This window comes from Lonchura striata, chromosome 5 (assembly GCF_046129695.1).
Source record: "Lonchura striata isolate bLonStr1 chromosome 5, bLonStr1.mat, whole genome shotgun sequence".
NCBI classification, from domain to species: Eukaryota; Metazoa; Chordata; class Aves; order Passeriformes; family Estrildidae; genus Lonchura; species Lonchura striata.
This window is the reverse complement of record NC_134607.1, coordinates 21831825-21852621: the sequence shown is the minus strand read 5'-3', so window position 1 is coordinate 21852621 and position 20797 is coordinate 21831825. Positions and strand designations below refer to the sequence as shown.

General features: G+C 36.6%; 1 protein-coding gene across 3 annotated transcripts in view; it reads left to right on the top strand.

Moving 5' to 3' along the window:
* LARGE1 (LARGE xylosyl- and glucuronyltransferase 1) overlaps positions 1-20797 on the top strand; it is a 276630-nt gene that overhangs the window by 76257 nt on the left and 179576 nt on the right. For all 3 annotated transcript variants that reach the window (XR_013340002.1, XM_077783379.1, XM_021553947.3), the window contains one exon: positions 4432-4618. Coding sequence is in view for 2 of the 3 variants with exons in the window: in XM_077783379.1 (XP_077639505.1) it covers positions 4513-4618 (106 nt within the window). In the remaining variant the exon portion in view is untranslated. The remainder of the gene's footprint in view (positions 1-4431; positions 4619-20797) is intronic.

Genomic DNA, 20797 nt, shown 5'->3' with positions numbered 1-20797 from the left:
GTCTGAAAAATCTCCCATAAGTGATGAATGCTACATTGATAAAGAGCCAAGGGAAAAGCTTTGCAGTAGAAATTGTTCATTGACTCTGTGACTGCAGGTGTGCAGAAAGAGAGCAGAGAGACTGCAAGAGCAAAAAGAATTAGATAAAATTAATTTAAAACACACAACAAAGCCAAGGCACAGGATTGCTGTGTAAACAGCTTTAACTGTATATATTTATTTCTAGTGTCTCTGAAAACAAATGGAAGATTACTGGGAAAAGATTAACTGTAACAAATGCAAGGAAATATTTGAAGCAGTTAGAAAAGCTTTTTATAGTAGAGCAGTTAAATCTAGTTAATTGTGTTTGATTTTTGTTTTCATAATTGCTTCTATTGTTTCACGGAACTCCTGCTGAATGTCTGACATAGTCGAGTTCTCTGCCGTAATTAAAAGAAATAAATATATAGAAACTGAATAGCAATGTGATTAGTGTTGTTGCATACTTTAATATATATGCTGCTCATACTGGTTGAGAGCTGCTTCATGCTTATGTGAGGAGATAATCCACAATTTAAAACAATGAAACTACTCTGTTAAATTAGTGTAATTAATGGAAGTATTTGACTATATGCGAAGGTAAGAAAGGGCATTCTGGTCATGTGAGAAAGCCATGAGTAAGTCTTTGTAATGAGAACCCCAAATTATTTTAATTCCTACTGTTATCCTTTACAGTGGCATTGTCCAAGCCTTTTGGAGCATGGTTAGCAGCAGTCTGGGAGGGGTGAGCTGGCCTGAGGTCGCAGCACAGTCTGTGGAGCTGTTTCTGTACATCAGGTTTCATAAATCCTGAACTGGTGTGACCTAGAAGTGTAGAGCACCTGACACGCTGACAGCAAGGCATAATGTGTATGATGTACATGAAGCTAGCTTTTGTTGGTATTAGTTACTGAATCAGATTTTTAAAATACAATTATATGATGCTCTTGGAGCACAATTAAAGAGGAAAGTAGAACAATATCCTGCAATGCATGCACTTTTTAGTATCTGTGTCACAGGCAGAAAATCTGATTGTGTCTGGAGAGGTGTAGCTGAGAATGTATTTGAAACTGCCAACACAAATGCTCCATTTCACTCTTATTTTGGTCTCCCTTTCTCTGAGATAATCCCAATAAAGATTGATAAAATTGTAGATGCTCTTTGTGGCTCAGATGTGAAAATACTAACATTGGGCAACCACTGGCTGTTTTTTGCTCAGCACCACACCTGGATGCTGTGGTTAAATTGGCCAGATATTCCTTCATCCTTTGCTTTGTTTCCAATATATTTCATGCTATGTATTTCTGAGTACAGGTGTTTAGTTTAGCACAGCTGTTGAGAGTGAAAACTGTCAGGAGGAGCACTGCATGGCTTTGTGTAAATGAAGTGAACCATTTTACCAAAAAGATGAATGTACCTGGCTGGTAGAGAGTGCTGGGCATCTATCCTTTCCAACACCTGGCAATTGTCACATCTGAAGTAGCTTCAATTTTAGCTTGTTCCATGAAACTGGTTTCTAAGAGCTTTTAGGTAGGTTACAGTCTAATTCAGTAGGACTGTGGCAGTCCTTCTGAGGAGTAGTGGAGACTGTAGGAGAATTCTGAAAGGCATTTGCAGGCTTGTATGGCAGAAATGTGCAACTGTGCTTTGTGCTCAGTCCATGGTCCATCCAATTTTGTCAGTCCGTTTCCTTCTGTGGTGGATGTCAATCTGGCACCTTTTGGAAGGAAAACCAAGCCAAAAGAGCTTCAATGTCTTCTCTCAATTTATTTGACAGTGGTGTATTAGATAACAGTGTTTCTAAGTAAAGCCAATAGTGAATACATGATTGAGTCCAAATCTCTCCCTGTAAGCCAAGGATCTTCATTACCATTCATGGGTGTTTTATGGAATTGCATCATCTACTTTGGAAAAAAGTACTCAGCAGGGGCTGTGATTTTATACACTAAAAAGGAATATTTGAGACACAAGGGAAGCTATTCACAACTTTGGGAAGGTGGGGAGATAGTAGAAGCATAATGTAAAGTAGCTTATGGGTCTTTTAAAGCACTGTTGAAAGAAGTACCTTAACATTTCCTAGGGTGATCCATCACAACCTGACTTGTCTCTTTAGGATTTTCCCAAATGTTTTTCTAGTTAGATAAAAGATACACATGAATGTGCAAAATTATTTGGCTATTTCGTCTGAAAGATGACAGTTTGTAGAAAACTGAATTTGCCACATACCTGTCATTCCTTTGCAGCTGAACCAGGAGTTCAATGTTGTGCCTTATACCTTTTTGATTTGTTAGAGTAATATGCATTCATAGGGCAGAAAAGCTGGATTCCATCCTCCATATCAACCTGTTCAGAAACTTAACTTGCATGGATATTGAAAAGAATATATAGGGAAAATCAAATTAGTTCTTAAATATGCGACCCCAGGATGAGTTAATCCACTAGCAGCACTATAACTCAGAGTCTGTAGTCATTGCCCTGGAAACTTGTATCAACACACTTGTAACAGTGCGATTTCAGGCTCTTATGTTGTTACCTGTAATTTTTACAGATGTCATTGATATGAGCAGTATCTAGCCAGTGCATGTTTCAGTGCAGGATGTGGCTATTTGCCAGTGACTGTGTTTGGGAGTTTATATTTTCAGAGGTTTATTTTTTTTTGCACAGACTGATGTCAGTGGTGCATACCAGTACATTTAAGGGAAAAAAAAAAAAAAATTTCTACTTAAAATAGGTGATTCTCAGCATTTTATAATATACATCCTTATAAACACAAAAGCCTAGGAAATTATCAGTGTTTTTCAAGGAGTCATGTAAAGGACTCTCTTCAGAAAAGTTGTACAAGCTATATGCTATAAGAAATGAAATGTAATCATTATCCAAATACAGTGAATAAAGATAAGAGTTCTCCACAATTTATCTACCAAATGTGTGTCTATGTCTAATACAGAGTGACTAATACCACAGTTGTAATATTAAGTCTGCCCACATATTTTGTGCAAAATTTCTGTGGTGAGGCATTCATTGCCTTGAAAAGCTGACACAATGGAATGCTTTTTGTGCTGGCTCTGGACAAATTATAGTCCATTTTATCAGTTCCAAGGTCAGGGTACTATCATGGCTCTTAAACTGTAGTGTAGTAAAGTGGGCTCTATTGAATGTTCAAGAAACAGCTGTAAGTTTACCTGATTACTGCAGCCAAGTATCTCCAGCACCAGAGATTTTTTTGTCTGAACCTATTTCTCTTGTCTACATTCTCATTTTTGCTGCAATTTAATTTCGGAATTGATTTTTTCTGCAATATATATGGAGTTGTAGAGCTAAGACACTCTCAAGACACACAGCAGCCATTGTTAACATGTCACTGTAGAAATGATACATTGCTTGTATCAGCTCTAGTGCTGGTTTAAGTATAAGTCAAAGGGCACTGTTATTAAACACCTTATACTACCAGAGTCTCTTTCTTTCCCTGTCATTCTTGTAGGCCACTTCTGTTCTTAGAGTTGAAAAACTTAAGCCCTTTCACACAAAATCTGAAGTAGATTTGCATGGATGCAATACTCTCTTTCCTTTTTAACTTGTCTGCTACTAGCTTTTCCTTCCCTTTCAAAAAAACCTGCCATCAATATGAAATGTTATTTTTATGCTCTGCATGTCTGCACTGGTGTGGAAATACTTAGTTTTCAGTGAATAAAAATCATCATATAATTTTTCTTGCCCCCTCTGAAATGCAGAACAATTATTTCCAATTAGGATCAGAATTATTTTTTTCCTTATAAAAACTGTGTTATTCAGCAGAATCAATTTTTCTCATGGCATACAGTCTAAAGCTCCTGATATCCCCTGTGTGATTATTTCCTTGCCCATTTTGCACTTTCTTTTCTCCTCTTTTACACAGCAGTTCATCAGCACTGCTTTTTGGCATGCAAAGTGGGTAATTTCAGTAACATCCCTTTACCTCCAGACTTCAGCTTTCTTTTTTTGGGTTTGCTCTCAACAGCAGACACATCACTGATTCAGTGGTGTGATTTCTGCCCTTTGGGAACAGGTGAAGGAATGTGGGTGGATTTCTCTTATCTGCCGTGGGACCCCAGCACACATGGGCATCAAAGATCTCGGAGTTCCTGTAGTGTATAATGAGGACAAAATGTAAATAAAGCTGGCATTCTTGGTAAGATGGAGCTTAGTGTGTATTAGGTTGAGATGATGTGCTTTATTGACTTACTGTCTTAATTTGACTTCTAAGATTTGTTTTATTATTAAGTAGTCATGGATAATTTTGAAATGGGTACCACCTTGCAATTGCAGCAGCCCTTTTTTAAGCCCTGTTATTTTAACTCCTTTGAAACACTGGTATGCTCCATAACTTTCTGTAGACTGATAAGTTGTTGAAATATTTTTTCCTTTCCTTTTCAGGGAGTAATATGTGGGAGGCTGTGGACTATTTGCTTCCAACATAGGAACAGCATTGGGTTGGGACTCTGCACTCCTGAGAGAATGCTGGGAATCTGCAGAGGGCGACGGAAATTCCTGGCTGCCTCTCTGACCATCCTTTTTGTCCCAGCCATTACGTGGATTTATCTGTTTGCTGGGAGTTTTGAAGGTAGGAGAGGAGTAATGGCTGAGAGGGGGTGGTGGGGTGTTGGATGATTTGTAGCTGGGCAGATAAATGTAGATCAGTCGTCATTGATTTTATTTAAATAAATCTCATTTGTCTTGCATATGAAATAGTTCCCAAGGTGCAGATTTCAACAAAGGGCCTTCCTTACCATGTTCTCACTATTGAGGATGCTGAGTTAATTACTGGCCAGAATTACTTGGTTTTCCACTCATCTTTGAAAATGTGCAGCAATTCCCCCCCTGCCCAGTCTACTAATCTTTTCTCTGTATTTTCTAATTTTTCAAATAGTCTATCCTGTGCCCTGTAAGATTTTTAACATGTCATTTCAGATATGCTGAACACAGAAAATCAATTAATCTCTATATAAGGTTTCTTTACACAAAAGTGGTTTGGATCCACATCCACCTGTCAGTGAATTGTTTCAGTTGGATTATCTTTCTGTCCCCTTCTTTTTTTTAGGTGGAAGTCCTCCAGTTTATAGGTACATTGAATTGCAGCTATGTAATGAGCACTTTTGATAACAAGATGTGGAATAATCACTACTTTTTCTTTTGAATTGCCTGTCTGAGAAGTTTTTTTCCTGGCCTTACAGATGTTCAGCAGTAATATTTCAGTTAGGGGAGCTTCAAGGATTGTGACTCTCCTGCTCTTTGCTACTTTGTAGCTTGTTTGTTTGTTTTGTTTATTGTGGAAGTGAAACATTTTATTTTGGGCCATAGGTATGTTCTTTTGCCAAGAGCAAAAAAAAAGTCATTCAGCCTTTGTAGTTGCATTAGCTTGAGGAAAGGTGTTCCAACCTTGTAAAAACTGTTCAGTCACTAGTTTACAGTCTGATAATTTTAAAAAGGAATTGTTTAAAATGTCAAGCTTCTTTCATGTATCCTTGGCTGACAAATCTGTGCTGTGTTTGGAAACAAAAGGGGTTTCCATGTTAAATCACAAGTAAGAACATGTAAAGACTTTCAGTGTGTGTTGCATACAATTCTGAATTAGTTATATCCCATGTACAAATATTTGTTTATGAAAATTTATTCAAGTACTTAAAATTCTACCTTAATGTGCAGTAACTTCATGAGCTCATTCTAGAATGAAACACTTGTAGGATTCATGTTAAATTGGAAATAAAAGGGGTGCCAGCTGCATACTTAAAAACAATGATCCAGCAGGCAGAGCAGTACTGATTTTGTTTGATTTTTAAAAGCTGAGCAAATGCAGGCCTCACCTTTTTGCTTTTAGAAGAATATTATGCTGCTTTGTTGTAATGACCATTTTAATTGTGTCCACAATTGATAATGCCATGGTGTTTTAAATTCCTCTGTGAGTAGAATCCTTTGTTTTTATAGAGAACTCAATACAAATCATGAAATTTGCTGCTACAGGGTATTTGAAGTGACTTAAAGCTCTCACTGTGAATTAATCTTAAATGCAAACTAAGGAACAAAGCCCATTACCTATTACAAAGCCTTGCACTGTAAAAGGACTGGAAATTAGGTACAGTTAGTAACCATATTGGTTATTTTTCTGTATCTATTTTATTTTTTCTTGATTTTGGGTGGGGATTATTTAATGTTTCTTGGTTAAAAAACTAAGGTTGGTTAGATATTTATTAGCTGAATAATAGCTAGAATTTTCCTTAACTTGTAGGTATTATGGACAAAAAGTTAATGCCATTTTGTTATTTTGTGTGACTTCTTGGTTTTTTTTCTCTGCAGTGGTTCCCACAATTTCTCATGTTTGAGCTCTCTGTGGAGGTTGTAGTAAGGTGCGGGTGGCTTTCTTCTCTCAAGTAACAAGCAGTAGAACAAGAGGAAATGGCCTCAAATTGCACCACAAAAGGTTTAGATTGGATATTGGGAAAATTTTTTGCATGGAAAGGGTTGACAAACATTGAAACAGGCTCCCCGGGAGAGTGGTTGGGTGACCATCCCTGGAGACACTTAAAATATGTGTATATGTGGCATGCAGGGACATGGTTTAGTGGTTTTAGCAGTGCTGGGCTAACAGACTCAGTGATCTTAAAGGCCTTTTCCATCATAAACAATTGTACTATTCTGCGATTCTCTAATTGAGTACTAATTGCCTCACAACAGCATTGGGCATTGATTTGAAAGCATCAGGAATGTAGAGTCCTTTCTGCATCCTGGCACTTGTTTCTTTTGTTAATCGCAGAGCTAGAAATCTTTTCAGTACATCTGGTTTTAGATTTGAGTAAATGGCTCCTGTTAGACTTTTGTCCACCAAATTAAAGGAATCCTCAATACCTGGTGTTGTCATAGATTAATTTGATTGTTCAGTGTGGAAAGGACATCATGAGTTCTCTCATTAAACTCCTGCTCAAATCAGCATGGGTTTTGGAATTGGGCAAGATTTTTTAGGCCTGTATTCAACAGCATCTTGAAAACCTCCAAGAACAGAGAATGCATGCACTTCCAGACACAGCATGGATGAGTACCACCTGTCGTTGAGCCCAACATTCTGGATATTTTTTCACACATCTAGTAGTCCACCCATACACATGGTGAAATCCCAGCTTGGATACAGGGATGCTGTGTTTAAATTCAAGGGAGATTGCACCAACTGGTCGTGTCTTCATGGTCATTTCATCACAGCAAGCAGTCAGGTTGGTCAAGCATGATTTACTCTTGATGAATCCAATTGCCATGCCAGGCCTGGGAATGTTTCTGTTTGAAGATGCCTACATACAGTAGTAAAATCACAATGTAAAATCATCTTTTATTCACTAAGTAAAAAGGTTGACCTAGTTGAGTTATCATAGCAAAAAATCTTGTGGGGATTTTTTGTTCTGCAGTTTTTTTCTTTGTTTGTATGTTTCAGGACTCTAAACTCAAATCTCTGGTATGAAATCTGTAGTGCTGTGTCTGCCTCATATTGATATAATTAGGAATTACATTGCTCATTCCATGTGTTTATATATAAGAACTTAAGTTACTCATTTGCCATAGCATGAGAGTGGGATTGCATTAAAAACCCTTTTAAAGTTTTGTTAGTGAATCCGTAATATAAAATATGCCTTAGTGCAGTCTGTTCCTATGTCATGCTTTTGAATAATTTCAAATTCCTTAAGACAGTTTTGTTTTATTTTGGATTTTGTTCTCTTGTCAGAAAGTACGTGGCAGCCTGCTGCTTCACAGTTGTCACTCGACACTTCCAGTAAGACCCTTCTCTTAGGATATTCATTGGAGGTGGTGTTACCCAAGCTGTGACAGCAGTAGCTGCTAAAAACCTCATTAATAATATATAAATGTCTATTACGGTTATGAAGCAGAATATTAAAGATGATATTGAATATTCTATGGCCTTTGAAAATACCTGATTACTGTTGTTTTGAATAATGCACAAGGACAGCATAACTTCAGTTACCTGTTACTCTGAATAAAAAAGCTAATTATTCCAGCATTTGTACAATTTATTCAAAAGCCAAAGTAATAGAGTAGGAAGGGTGGAGTGCATTTAAAACAGGGAAGAGAAAATAATCAAACAATATGTAATAAATTTTCATTAGAAAGAAAATAGCTGTTTCACTAACTAGTGGTAGCTCTATAAGTAGCTTAATTTTCTAAGCTATATGCAGCAGTTTTCTATCCCCCTTACCATGAAGGTCATTTAAAATGGAAATTAGGAACTGCAATTTGACCATGATTTCTGGTTTACCCATTCCTCAAAAAAAAAGAAAAAAAATGTTCACTGTGGAGATTTACAGTCACCTCCATTTTGACAGGATGAAAATGCACTTGAGTTACCAGTCCCTGTGTGGTGGATCCACTTGAGGCTGAAATCCTAATGTGTGTAGGGCTCCTGCGTAGAATATATTTCCCAGGAAAGAGAGAACCATTAATGTAAACTTAAGATGAAAAATTAAAAGTTGTGTGAGATCCTGTAGGGAGTCTGTAAGGGAGCAGTTGACTTTGGTTTCTTTTATCTGCTCAGGTAGCATTTTAAAAAACTTCTTTCCTGCGACTTGCTTTCCTTGGTTGTCCTCTTTTCACTCCAGTGTTGGGCAACTATCATTCCTTGACAATTCATTCAGTCAAAGTCATCTATAGAGACATGATTGAAGTCAGAGTTGGACAAACACCTCATAAAATACAATAAAATAAATTGAAGGAAGGCTGCAAATATTCATCTTAGTATTTAAATGGATTTACTTTGATGCTGTTCACATTCTTTTTGTGTATGTTTCCATAAATATCCTAGTGAATATGTTAATTGAGAAGACTGTCTATGGGAACAATGAATATCCAGTTTTAATATTCATGGGAAGTAGATTTTGAAATCATATTTGTGAATACTCGAATCAAAAAACTGATTCTGGGGGTTCTGCTTTTTTCAGTTAAGTGCCAAAAATTTACCACATGATCTGTGTGCATGATGAAAACTGCCTGAACTTCAAATGCTTGCATTAAGTTGCTCATAGAAAGAGGCAAGCAAATAAGTAATTACTAAAATGTCTATCAGACACTTGCAACTGATGAACAAACATCAGAAAATAATTCCCTCACAGACAATGTAATCAAAAAGACACAAAACATACAATTGCTTTTTTTACTATGTTTTCTTCAGTTGGCTTGAGTTTTATCTTTTACATGTCTCAATGGGATTAAACATGAAAACTTAATCCAGTGTCAATTTAAAATAGAAGCTTCCACCTTTGTATTGATGCTGGCTTTTTAATAAAGTTCTGAGAGAAGTCCTGAAAGGGTGCTTGTGCACATAAGTAGGGATGCTACTGTGATGAGTGCCTGAACAGGTTTATAGGAGGGGTGTTCAGTGAATATTGGCTCTCCTCAGTTAAACAGCCACCCCTTCCTTTCCATTCTGGAGTAAATAGTGCTGGTTTACTTCTCTCTTGTTACATTTATTCCAGGTGATAGAGAATTGCCACTTAAGCACCTCTGTCTCTACTGTGGTTACTATAGCATCTTAAACGTGTTTGGTGATCCTACCAGAGTAACATCAATTATGATAGCAAAGACCTCAGGCTTATGAGAAGTTTTGTTGCTCCTGGAAAACTTGCCCTTGTATGAAACTCTGGTGTTTTGGCTATACAGAATGCTAATAAAGGACCAGAAGGTCCATGCTGAAAGTCTTGTTCTCTGCTCATCATCTTTAACTTAGAAGTCAGTGATCCCACATTTATTTTTTTACAGACTTGTGAAGCCTTGTATGTCCATCATCTAAGAAAATAAAGTGAATATTGAAAGAATTTGACTCCCCATTTTATAAATAAATAGCCTTCTTGTGAGCAGTGACAGGAAATTTGTAGTTTCTGTAAGAATGACCTTATGCCAGGAGTGTCAGCCAAAATACACCATGGTCATGAGAAGCTTTTAAAGGTCAAATGGTGGAGTTAGTGAGGAACATAGATTTTTTTTTTTTTTTTTCTTCTCAATCACTTTTTTGATTAAACATAGAATTCTGCAATACAATTTCATCCTTAGCTAGTAATGTCCATTCCCACTGGATGCTGAAGTTGAATGTTGAAGTCAATGCTGTTTTTTCTTTAGCTTGCTAAGAGTTCACATCCTTAAACCAATACCCGTTCGTCTCAGGAGAAGCCTTGAATCTTGCAGTGGCCACTTTTTCCATCAGGGTGCTGTGCCAAGTCTGCATTCCTTTTTGGAATTCCAGTACAGAGGGCACATATTTTCTTTTGGTGCTTATATTTTTAAGTAAATGTGTTCAGAAAAGCAAACTGTGGGTTTACCTTCTTTGTTCTCTGTACAATCTCATGATTGGATGGAATGTTTCATTGCTTCTAAACACCAGTTTTCTCTTGGCTTTCTTTTTCTTGACAGTTCTTAATTTGTCATTTCTGGCAGAAATATGAAGGTCAGAATGAAAAGGAATTCTTTGACAGGCATGAGGGGCCAGCTTTTTTGGAACTTCAGCTAAATGAATATAATCTGTGGGATTTCTCAAGGATTTTGTTTCATCTTGGTCTTTTTCCTTCCGTGAACAAACTTTTGGGGAAAATGCCATCTATAAAAGTTGTGTTTTACAAAAGTGACCAAATTTCTCCTAGGAAGAAGGGACATTTGGATGCCCAGATTCTGTTAGGGTTGTGTGGAAAACCTAACAGTAGGACTCCTATTTCCCAATTATTCCTCCTCTGTTTCAAAGATGGGTACTTACTAACTTCATTGTCAAAACATGTTTTTTGGTATAAAAACAGAAAAGCAAGGTGAGCTTAAATGTCTTGTTAAAAATAAACAGAAAAATAAACCTAAAGAAGCTTGGCTTTCTGAAACAAAATGTCCAATTTTAAGTACACCAGAACTCCTTTGTGTGCTGCAACTAATGTAGCCTGACTTGCTGTGATTGATGCCATGCAGCTGATTGATGTTGAAGTTGCTTTTCCTACAATTTATATAATCTATCTCCCATATGGATCTCCTGGTATCTAAATAAATCCTGAGCTCCTGCTGCAGTGTATTTCTCACTGATAAAATGTTTGGCATCTCTCTCTCTCTCTGTGTTCCTGGCAATTGTAGAAGCTTTGTTACCTCTGACTTCTTTCCCTCTAACAAAGTAATTTGAAATTAATCAATAAGCTTTGGGGCAAACAGGCAAGCAAGTCAACATCGACAAACGTATAGGCATGAGATGAATAAATACCTGAAGAAAAGATGCTTTAAAAGATTGAAATGAAAATTTAGTTTTTGAGTTTTCAGAACAATTAATTTGGGCTGTTTGATTTTTCTGAATTTTTTGTATTTAAAATTTGCAGGGTGTTTTTCAGATCAGGAAGAAGTTTAAAATCAAAATCTGTCTTGTTGGACAGGAAATGGCATCTGAAATGCCTTCCCGTACTTTTGAAATCTATATTTTGAATATTTAATATGTATAATACTAGAAGGAGGAGGAGTCAGGTTAAAAAAAAAATCAATATAATTACTTTACACATTGTATATGGTCATTTTTATGTTCTGGAATGGCTGAGGAAAAGCAACTAAGTGGGAAGGTTGACGCCCTGTTTTTGGGTTGATGTGATTTAGGTGTGCTTAGCTTAACAGTACCAGTAACTTCAATACATCTCTTTTTATTTAAGCCCTCTGTACCCTTTTAACATTTTCAAATATTTTTTAGACATGACAACCATTGAATTGTTCAGCTGAATAATTATTTCCTTCCCTTGAAGTTTTACCTCTCTTGTGTTGCTTTGGAGTTCTTGTTTCTAGACTTGAAAGAGACTTTTTTTTTTTAATATATCTAGATATCCTTGAACTGTTGGGTGACATGCACAACTAACTTCAAAAATAGTCTGACAGCAGTCATCCTGGTTCACTCAACTTTGTAGATACCACCAGAAAGAGGAAAAGTTGGTGACCTGGAGACTGATACGTTTTTAACCTGAGATTCTCTTCCAGTTTAACCACGTTCAAGTTATTTGAGCCATACTGTGACAATAATTATTTCTAACCTGTGGTATGACTGCCTTTGTCTACAATTCTGTGAAATGGTCAAAGTCCAGGATGTAAAAATCAAGGTTTAAGACCTTTTTTAATTTTTTAATTCTGTTTGTCTTTAAAATTGCTAAATGTCAGAGATTGTGGAGATGAGGAATTAGGGGGATAGAGCTGAAAGTAGTGAAGTTAAAATTACAAAAAAAGTCATAGAAACATCACATTTTTCTAAATTAATGGAGACTGTGCTTCTGTTTGGTATATTTACTTTAAAAAATAATTATAGGCCCAGTTAAAATATTGTACTGTATAAATGAAGTGTTTCACATTGAGATACTTTTTCGAATGAACTTGTAATAATGTCTGTACCTCTTATAGGGAAGAGGTGTGTGGTTTACTCTTTACATAGTGCTTCCTGAACTTCTGCAATGCCCACTGAAATCACCACCACCAGTAAAAGCTTTTAAACACTTGGAGTAACTTACAAGCTTGGAGTTAGGGTCCTGAATGGGAAACCAAAAATGTGTATCTGCAAAACAAATGGAAAGTGTGATTCTAGCACAGTCAGCCCTGCTTGTGTTGGCTGTTGTTGAGCAAGCACAAGCAATGTCAGGGGTAGAGTTGCACCACCATGAGAAGCGGAGGAAGACTTGGAAGCTTGTGCACTCTTATCTAGCCACTGAAGCCTGGCCCCTACGTTTTCCAAGTGATTATTCTTCCTAAGCTGATTAAACCCAGAACAGTTATGGCTGTTGGTGCTACAATAGGATCTTCATTTGGCTCTCTAGACACAGGATTGGGATTGTCGTGGTGTAGTTTAAAATCAAAGAAGGTTGCATACCATTTGTGTAATGTATAGAAGATTATTTCTGGAGCTGAAATAAAGCCATAGCTAATAAGATAGTATTATTCTTATACGTTAAAAAGCCATTGAAGAAATTGCTGGAATAAAAAGTGTGAAAGTTATCTGCTCCTTATGTGATTAAGTAGAGTGGAAAAAAAAAGTACCCCGAAGTACTTGTGTTTCTCCCCGACATTTTCTTTCCCTGCATTTTTTCCTACCTTATCATTCACCTTTCCTTATTTACATGCCAGTACACCTCTCCTGGAGTATTTGCAAGCGTCTTTGTTTAACGTGTTTTAAAATGGACCTGGCAAACAAATTTGTAGATTCTTCTCAAAATTACATAGAACAGTTACTGATGTTTTATGGACTTGTGAAGATTGTAGGTTTTTACCTACCATCGCAGTGACTGCTAACTATCAGTGTCTCTTGCATAGCATAGACTTTATTGTGTTGTAGAATTGATAGAATAGTGCTGGCTGGTAATTCCTGTATCTGACCCATGCATTCTAGATACACCAAAGCTGTTCTTCTAGCCAGATTTCTGAACTTGATTTTAAAGCTGATGGAGGATTCTAGCACATCTCTGAATAAATTATTCTACCTTGTTAAAAAATACATGCTTTAATATCTGTCCAGATATTTCTGGCTTCAAGGTACGACGTGAAAGACAAGAAGTAGACGATGGGAAAAAAATCAGAAAAGGATCATTTTAACAGTTTCAGTTTCATGTAAAGTAATCATGATTATGAGATATTGCAGTACATTAAGTGTACTGCCAGAAATATCACCTTGTGGACTGTAGATGAGAGTGCTACAGTGCTACAGCTCTCACAACTTATAGCTGTTTAAAAAAAGAGATAAATTCATAGGATAATTGCTAATCTTCCCATGGCTAGTAGAAGCTAGTTATCAGGATGATCAGTTGCCATCCCAGTCCAGAAAAACTAATTTCCCAAGCAAAATATTTGCTCTGGGCTCTGGGTTAGTGTATCATTTCAGCTGTGAAAAATAACACTACAGAAAGGATCAAATCACAGTTTGTTGCAGCTTAAAGCATGGTTATTAAATTTAAGATAGATATATTTGAGCACTAATTTGAAAACAAATTATTAATGGGATCAAGGCTTACAAACTTAAAATCTATCAGTATTGTATTCTCAATTTTTCAGATAAAACATAAAATCACTGTAGTGTTTACAGTTTACCTTTAGAGCATTAAAACGTGGAAGATTTCTCATCCATTTCTTTCCCAATGTTAAGGCATTCAGCATTCTAGAATTGTATTGAAATCATATCACCACTTCAATATTTCACTGTCAGTATATTTCCTGCCTGTCACTGGATTTCATTTAACCCAACTCTGTGATTTTGCTTGTTAACTTTAGCAGGAATAATGTTTTTGGATTAATGAATGCTATAAAAGTCTGCTTTTTATTCTCTACTAATCAAACTGTTATAATGTGTATCTCAAGGGATCCACACTGACTTTAACAAAGGATTCATTTGGTCTGAAATGTAATACACATAGAATGTTTTCTAGCAGTATTAACTATAATGGATTTAGCTATTTCACCTCTTGCTTCAGTGCATTACAAACCCAAGGGTTTAAGGTAAAAATCTCAACAGAGAGGTTACATTTTATATAATATTCTTATAGGAACCAAGTTTACAAATCGATCTGCACAGCTACACATAATTACTGGTTTCCAGGGATCTCCAGCTAACTTTCTTCAAAGCTTTGCTAATATACACAGAGGTAAATAAGTTTGAAAATAACAATTATCTACCTTATTTGAATTGGGTGAAGGTATTAGTTGCTTGTTCATGTACACTTGAGTGGAGATGTGATGAATTAAGTGGTCTTTCCTGTAGAATGCAAATGCAGTCATTTAACCAAATTATTGAAACCTACTATTTATTTCCTTTAAATTGCATGACTTTGTTTGCCCAAGAGCTGCCTCATAGTAACCTGACTTCAGAGTCTCTGATGGTGACTCTCAGCTTTATGCTGAGTTTCTTGCTTTTAAGAGACTTAAGAGCAAAATGTCCCCCTGTAGTTTTTTGTGGCCTTTTTTTCCTTTCCCCAGTTTTAAACATTTGCGTATGCTCCCTTTCAGCTGCCATATGTGTACCTCAGTGATGTGATATTAATAGCAAAGATTAAGCAGTTTCATCTCATCAGAGAAGAGATATTAATCATCATCAGGCCCAATGAGAAGTTTAATTTTCTACTCTTTTTTCTTCCACTAAGCTCTGGTGGCTGTCACTCGCACTGATGTCTGTGGGACATTTAATAACCTGCTTCTGAAGATGCATTTCAGTGGTTTGTCTCCTTTTATTTCCTCTGTCAGTATCAGTGAATTTCATCATTTTAGGTTTTAATTGAAGACCACTATGAGGACATGGAGAGGAGAAAGCTTTGTTCAAGAAATACCTATTTAAGGGACTCATGGTTTTTAATGTATGCAGGAGGAAGATGGGCTAAATCAAAATACTGAAAACTATGGGATCTGTTGTCTTGGTATGTTACTACCTGTTCCCCTTTAAAAATTCCATATACTCCTTGTCCTCATCTCCTGTCTACATGCATTTATTTATTTGTGCCTGAGAAGCGTGGTTAGATTTGTGGTGCAGTATGGATGATATGGAGCACACTGAATCAGGGAATGACAATAAAGAGTCCTCATTGAAAACTTCATAAAACAGCTTCCAAAATGACATCTGGTACTAATAAAAGCACTCATGTGAGGTATTAGACTAGTTGACATAGCAGTAACTGTTCAAAATGGCACATCTCTTAGACTGGCACAAACTTTCCTTACAGAGAAGCCCTAAACTTAATAGAATTCTTCTCTGAGATGATGCTACTGCTGTCACCTGTTAACTACAACCACACAGTGAAGTATTGGTAGGTGTTAATGTGCAATCAACATATTCCCCCTATTTCAAGGGTTTTATCAGCTTGTAAGTGGTTTTAAAAGTAGAGGGTCTCCATTAGGAGCAGCAGGAGATTTCAGTTTTCTAAGTCAGAGAAGGACAGATCAGACAAAGTCAAAGCAACACACAGACCTCAAAAGAAAAAAGATTAGTCTTTTTCATAGTCTTCATATAGACCTCATGTATTAGTGGATTTTTTGGTTGAACAGTGAGGTTGCAGATTAATTTGAACAGCAGATGATGTGAAAGTGCTCAAGTAGCATTTTAAGCAGGTCACAATTGTGGATGCTGCCATTCTTGCATTGCTGCCCCTGGCTGCCTGGTTTTGAGTCAGCGTTTCTCCTATTTGAAAAAACAGGTCCCTTCAAGCTTGAAGAAGCTCAGGTTGAGCACTTGAGATCTTTAATCCAGAATCTCTCATTGCCTTTTAAAATCTCTTAGAAATTGTGGCTTCCGAGCTTGGTACTTTTCTCTACTGGAGGAATTGATTTATTCTATCTTGCCTGGAAGACTCTTGTGTAGCTGCACTATTTTAGCTTCCTAAAAGATCTCTATCTACACTGGTTACTTGGGATGAAACTTGGACCTTCAGCAGGCCTCTTAAGTTTTAAAATCACAGAAACTTGCTGAACTGTATTAGAAATGGTCTTTTAAAAAGAAGTTTTTTGCTATTAAAGCCACTTTTTCATCTTGGAGACTAAAGCCACAATAGGCCAATAAGTCTAGATATTGGCTTAGAAAAAAATAATACTGCACATTGCAATTGCTAAAGAAAGGACAAGAACCCTTTCCACCAACAAATCTACAACAAATAGTTCTGTTTTTCTTCAGTTGGCCTGATAATTCAATTTGCAGGTTGATTCAAGGGAGCCAGGTCTATAATAGTATTGTCACCCTGAAGCAAAGCATAATGGTAATTTTGTGGGGAAAAAAATGTTTGTGCCAAACTGCAATCTATGAACATATCTGATGTGCAGAGGAGGATGAGACTTGTAATTTCATTAAGGGCAAGGTATTGCCCTCACAAACAAATTGTTTGGAAAACATTTGCATATTTAAATAGATTTATATATTTAATAGCTAATAGTTGTTTACCTTACATATCCATCAGTACATTACAATTAGTAGAAAGACCTTATATTATTTGAATCTTGTTTAGAAGTATTCCGCTAGGGTCCTGACACGTCGCTTGACTGCATGTAAATAATCTGAGCCATTCCTGGACAGTGTTGTTTTTCTGCTAATTACTGCTTGATTGCACTAAAGTAAGGTACTTGATCTAGGAGCTGTGGTGGAATAAGAGTCTGGTTAGAGGCAGACAAGTAATGGAAGTCTTTGACTGGTGGAAAAATTATCCATGGTAATTTCGTGTGGTGCTTGTTGGAAGAATTGTGTTTGCAGCAAGAATAGGAATCACAAGCAGAATTGTTGAGAGTTGGAACCTGGTTTTAATGGCTTTCACGGAACAGAAGTTCTAATGGTGTGGTGAAAACTGAGAAGGTGAGAGCTTAATTAGGAATGGAGGAGCTAATGAATAAGAGTGAGGAAGGAACAGTGCTCAGGTGTCACTTGTCATAAACTCCAAGCTGAATGGAGTACTTACAAGCTGGCTTTTTTTAGTAATAATCCAGGCAGGAAGACAAGACAAAGGATAAGATCTGCATGCATTGCAAGTAGTGGGATGTAGTAAAAAAGTGTATTCATATGGAAAACAGAAGGTATTATCTTGAGGAGTCAGGAAGGCATGGAGTTCTGTTATGAAAGCACCATTTGCAGTATCACTAAAAGCAGCAGCCTTACTGGGCTGCACACTAATCTTGTATTTGAGCATCATGTATGTGTGAAAAGATTCAGCACTGTGAAAATATGCACATTCCAAATTATACATTAGGTTTGCATCTTTTGAAATTACAGGGAATTTTTCTATGTGAATCCTATTCCAAACATAAAAGGTACCAGTCAAACTTGCAAATTGATGATTAATATTTGGTAGTCATCAAGTGTTTATGGATTTAACTGAATCAGTATTTTAAAACTATAGGAAATCATTAATAATTGTTAAGAGAGAATTTGCTGTTACAAGGAATATGGCTAACCTGCTTATTTGACCCTCTCAAGAGCAAATACAACATTAGATGGGCAATATATTAAAGAGAAAGAGAAAAGTGAATCCTGTAAGTGAGGCATTTTTTGTGGTGGCTGATGGTGGAAGGATTATTTAAGGCTAATTTAAGTCTCTCTAGACCTCCCAGTACTTTCTATTATTAGTCTAACTTGAGCAGAGGCTATACATCATCAACCTTCTAGTAAGACTACTGATGGTTAAAAATAATATGAGCACTAGAATAACAAAAAGACAATGACTGCAGCTTGATAAGGAGTTCATATTCTGCCTGTGTGCTCTAATGAACAGCTCCAGTGTACCCCCAAAAAAACTGAGGAAGTAACTATAACACTAAAGTTTTGGTTAATTATTTTCTATTCATGCAAAAGGAAAAGTACATTTCTGGATGCTGAAACAGAAAAGGAGAAAAGAGACAGAACTGCAAGAGTCAATATTGTTTCAGGATGGCCTGTTGAATGAGATAATGGCTTTGATATTCCAGACTATGGGAATAAACACATTCCTGTTCAATACTATAGATGATTTGTGTCTAAAGAAAACAGCAGAATGTTGTTACCAAATGGATGGCAATGCCAGCTATGCATACGGGAATAAAAAGTGAGAAGATCTTTGTTTCTTCAGATAGCAAAAGTAGGGTAAACCAGATCAGAACTTCACTTAAGCAGTAATGCAAGATGTTTGAATTACTATTTCTGATGATGTTTGTTGACAAAGACCTGTCTCTTAGTACAGTTCTAAAGCATGTGGTAGAAGGTCAGTCCTCTTCTCTAGGTGTTTAAAGAGAGAAAGGTTGATAAATAGTAAAATTCTCAGGAAGACAAGTACTGCAAATTTGTATTCACTGCTGCAAGCTGGCTAGACTCTTCATTGCATACAGAAGTGGATTTGATCAGAACATAAGTTACAGCCTGAAATTGTAGCAATGGGGGATTTAGGTAGAGTTTGACAAGAGGAGAAGTAGCTCTAAACAGTTCAAAGTGTCCTGACAGATTGTGAACAGGAGTTGTGGAATCTCCACCACAGATTTTTTTTAAAACAGCAATACTGTGGCAGATTAAAATCAGTATTGGCAAGTGTAATATAAGGCACCTTGGAAAAGAGTAGTCTTAATACACTATAGTGGATTCTTAAGTGACCATCATTGCTCTGGAACTGAATCCTGGACTTTGAATAAATATTTTTAACAAAGTTGAATTTGATACTGGGGGATAGTTGGTGACGTATATATGCCAATAGCCACAGGCAAAACTTGATAGGCCTTGCTAGTAGTTAGGATGGGAGATTTAATTGTTTCTTTCTTTCCTCTACCAGATTGAGAGCTTTCTAAATACACAAGACAGGGCAGAGGTTTTCACATGAGCCGATACTGTTAATACCAAGACAAATGTGTTTTATCAGATCAATAATGCATTTAGGAATGCAAATAGGAAGAAAATATCTGTTCATTAAATCAGTGTATTTCTGACACACTCTCTCTGTGGTGTTAATGAAATGCAAAAAACTCTCACTAGTTTTAATGCAAAACTCAAGCTGTTTAAGAAAGGGCTTATATGATATTTCAGCCTGGGGCAACTGGGCCTGAGCTCAATAACTGGAAAGGTCCCTTCTAATCCTGTGTAGTATCTTTGCAAATATATTCCCTGTTTGCTTCATGGAGCTCTCTTGGGTTCCACTGAACAGGAAATAAATAATCTCCTTTGCTAGAGAAGGTGTATTATTTGGAGATTATATTTTGGCTTCTTCATGATTTTAAAACACCATTTTTAAGGATTAAAGCACCAGCAGAGCTGATTATTTATTGGTTATTACTTGATGAGGTAATGACACTTGGCTTATTTCCTAAGCACTTTTTGATCTACTGATGAAAAACGCTCTATAGGCTAGGTAATATTATTGTTAACAATAGTGAAGTGTTGGGAACTAATTAGTCTCACCAGCCTTTTTAGGCAAAGGAAAAGAAGTGTTGTTATAGAAAAAGGAATGCTGTTAAGCTTTTGGAATGCTGCTTTTGAGTGACTGTCTCACTGTGTAACATGAACTACTTAAAGCTCTTGGGTGCACTTGTGTGAGAAAATGGATTTCTTTCAAAGTGGTGGTTCAGGGTTTGTTTTGAGAATGTGAATGTGTGATCAGGTTTTGGTATCATGGGGAGCTACAGGGGTGAGTGACTTCACTGAAAAGCTCCCCTTATGTCCAACACAGCCAGTACCAGCTCGCTCCAGGATGAACTTGTCCCTGGCCAAGGCTGAGCCCATCAGCCACAGTGGTAATGCCTCTGGGATAACAGAATTAAAAATTAAGAAGTGGGGAAAAAAACCCAAACTGCAATAGAAGGTGCAGCTGGAGAAGGGACAGAGAATATATAAGAGGAAGACAGATGGGGAGCAGAATGAAACCCTCCTAACCCCAGAGGAAATCATTAGCAACCTGCTATGCTACATATTATTTATAATATATTCTGTATGTAGGTTTTGAGAAGGTTTGATGTTGATGAAACCTGGTTTGTGAAATCCAAATTTGAGATTAGATAAGCACTAATGAGTTATTTGTTCACCATGTAGACCTTCAGTAACCTTCAAGATATAAATGAATTAATGGAAATCTTTTAGTACAGTTTTTTGTGAATATGACAAATTACATCTATTTTATAAAATAAATATGACTGTCAAAAGGTTAAATGAAATAACTCTTTTTTGAGAGTTTGAGTGCCCATGGGAAAGTCATCCAGCCTCTTGGCTTTAATACTCTTCCAATCTAATGAACTTGAGACTGTCTTCAAAAAACCATAACAAGCAGTTTCTCTGCCATTAACCCCATGAAATGAAATA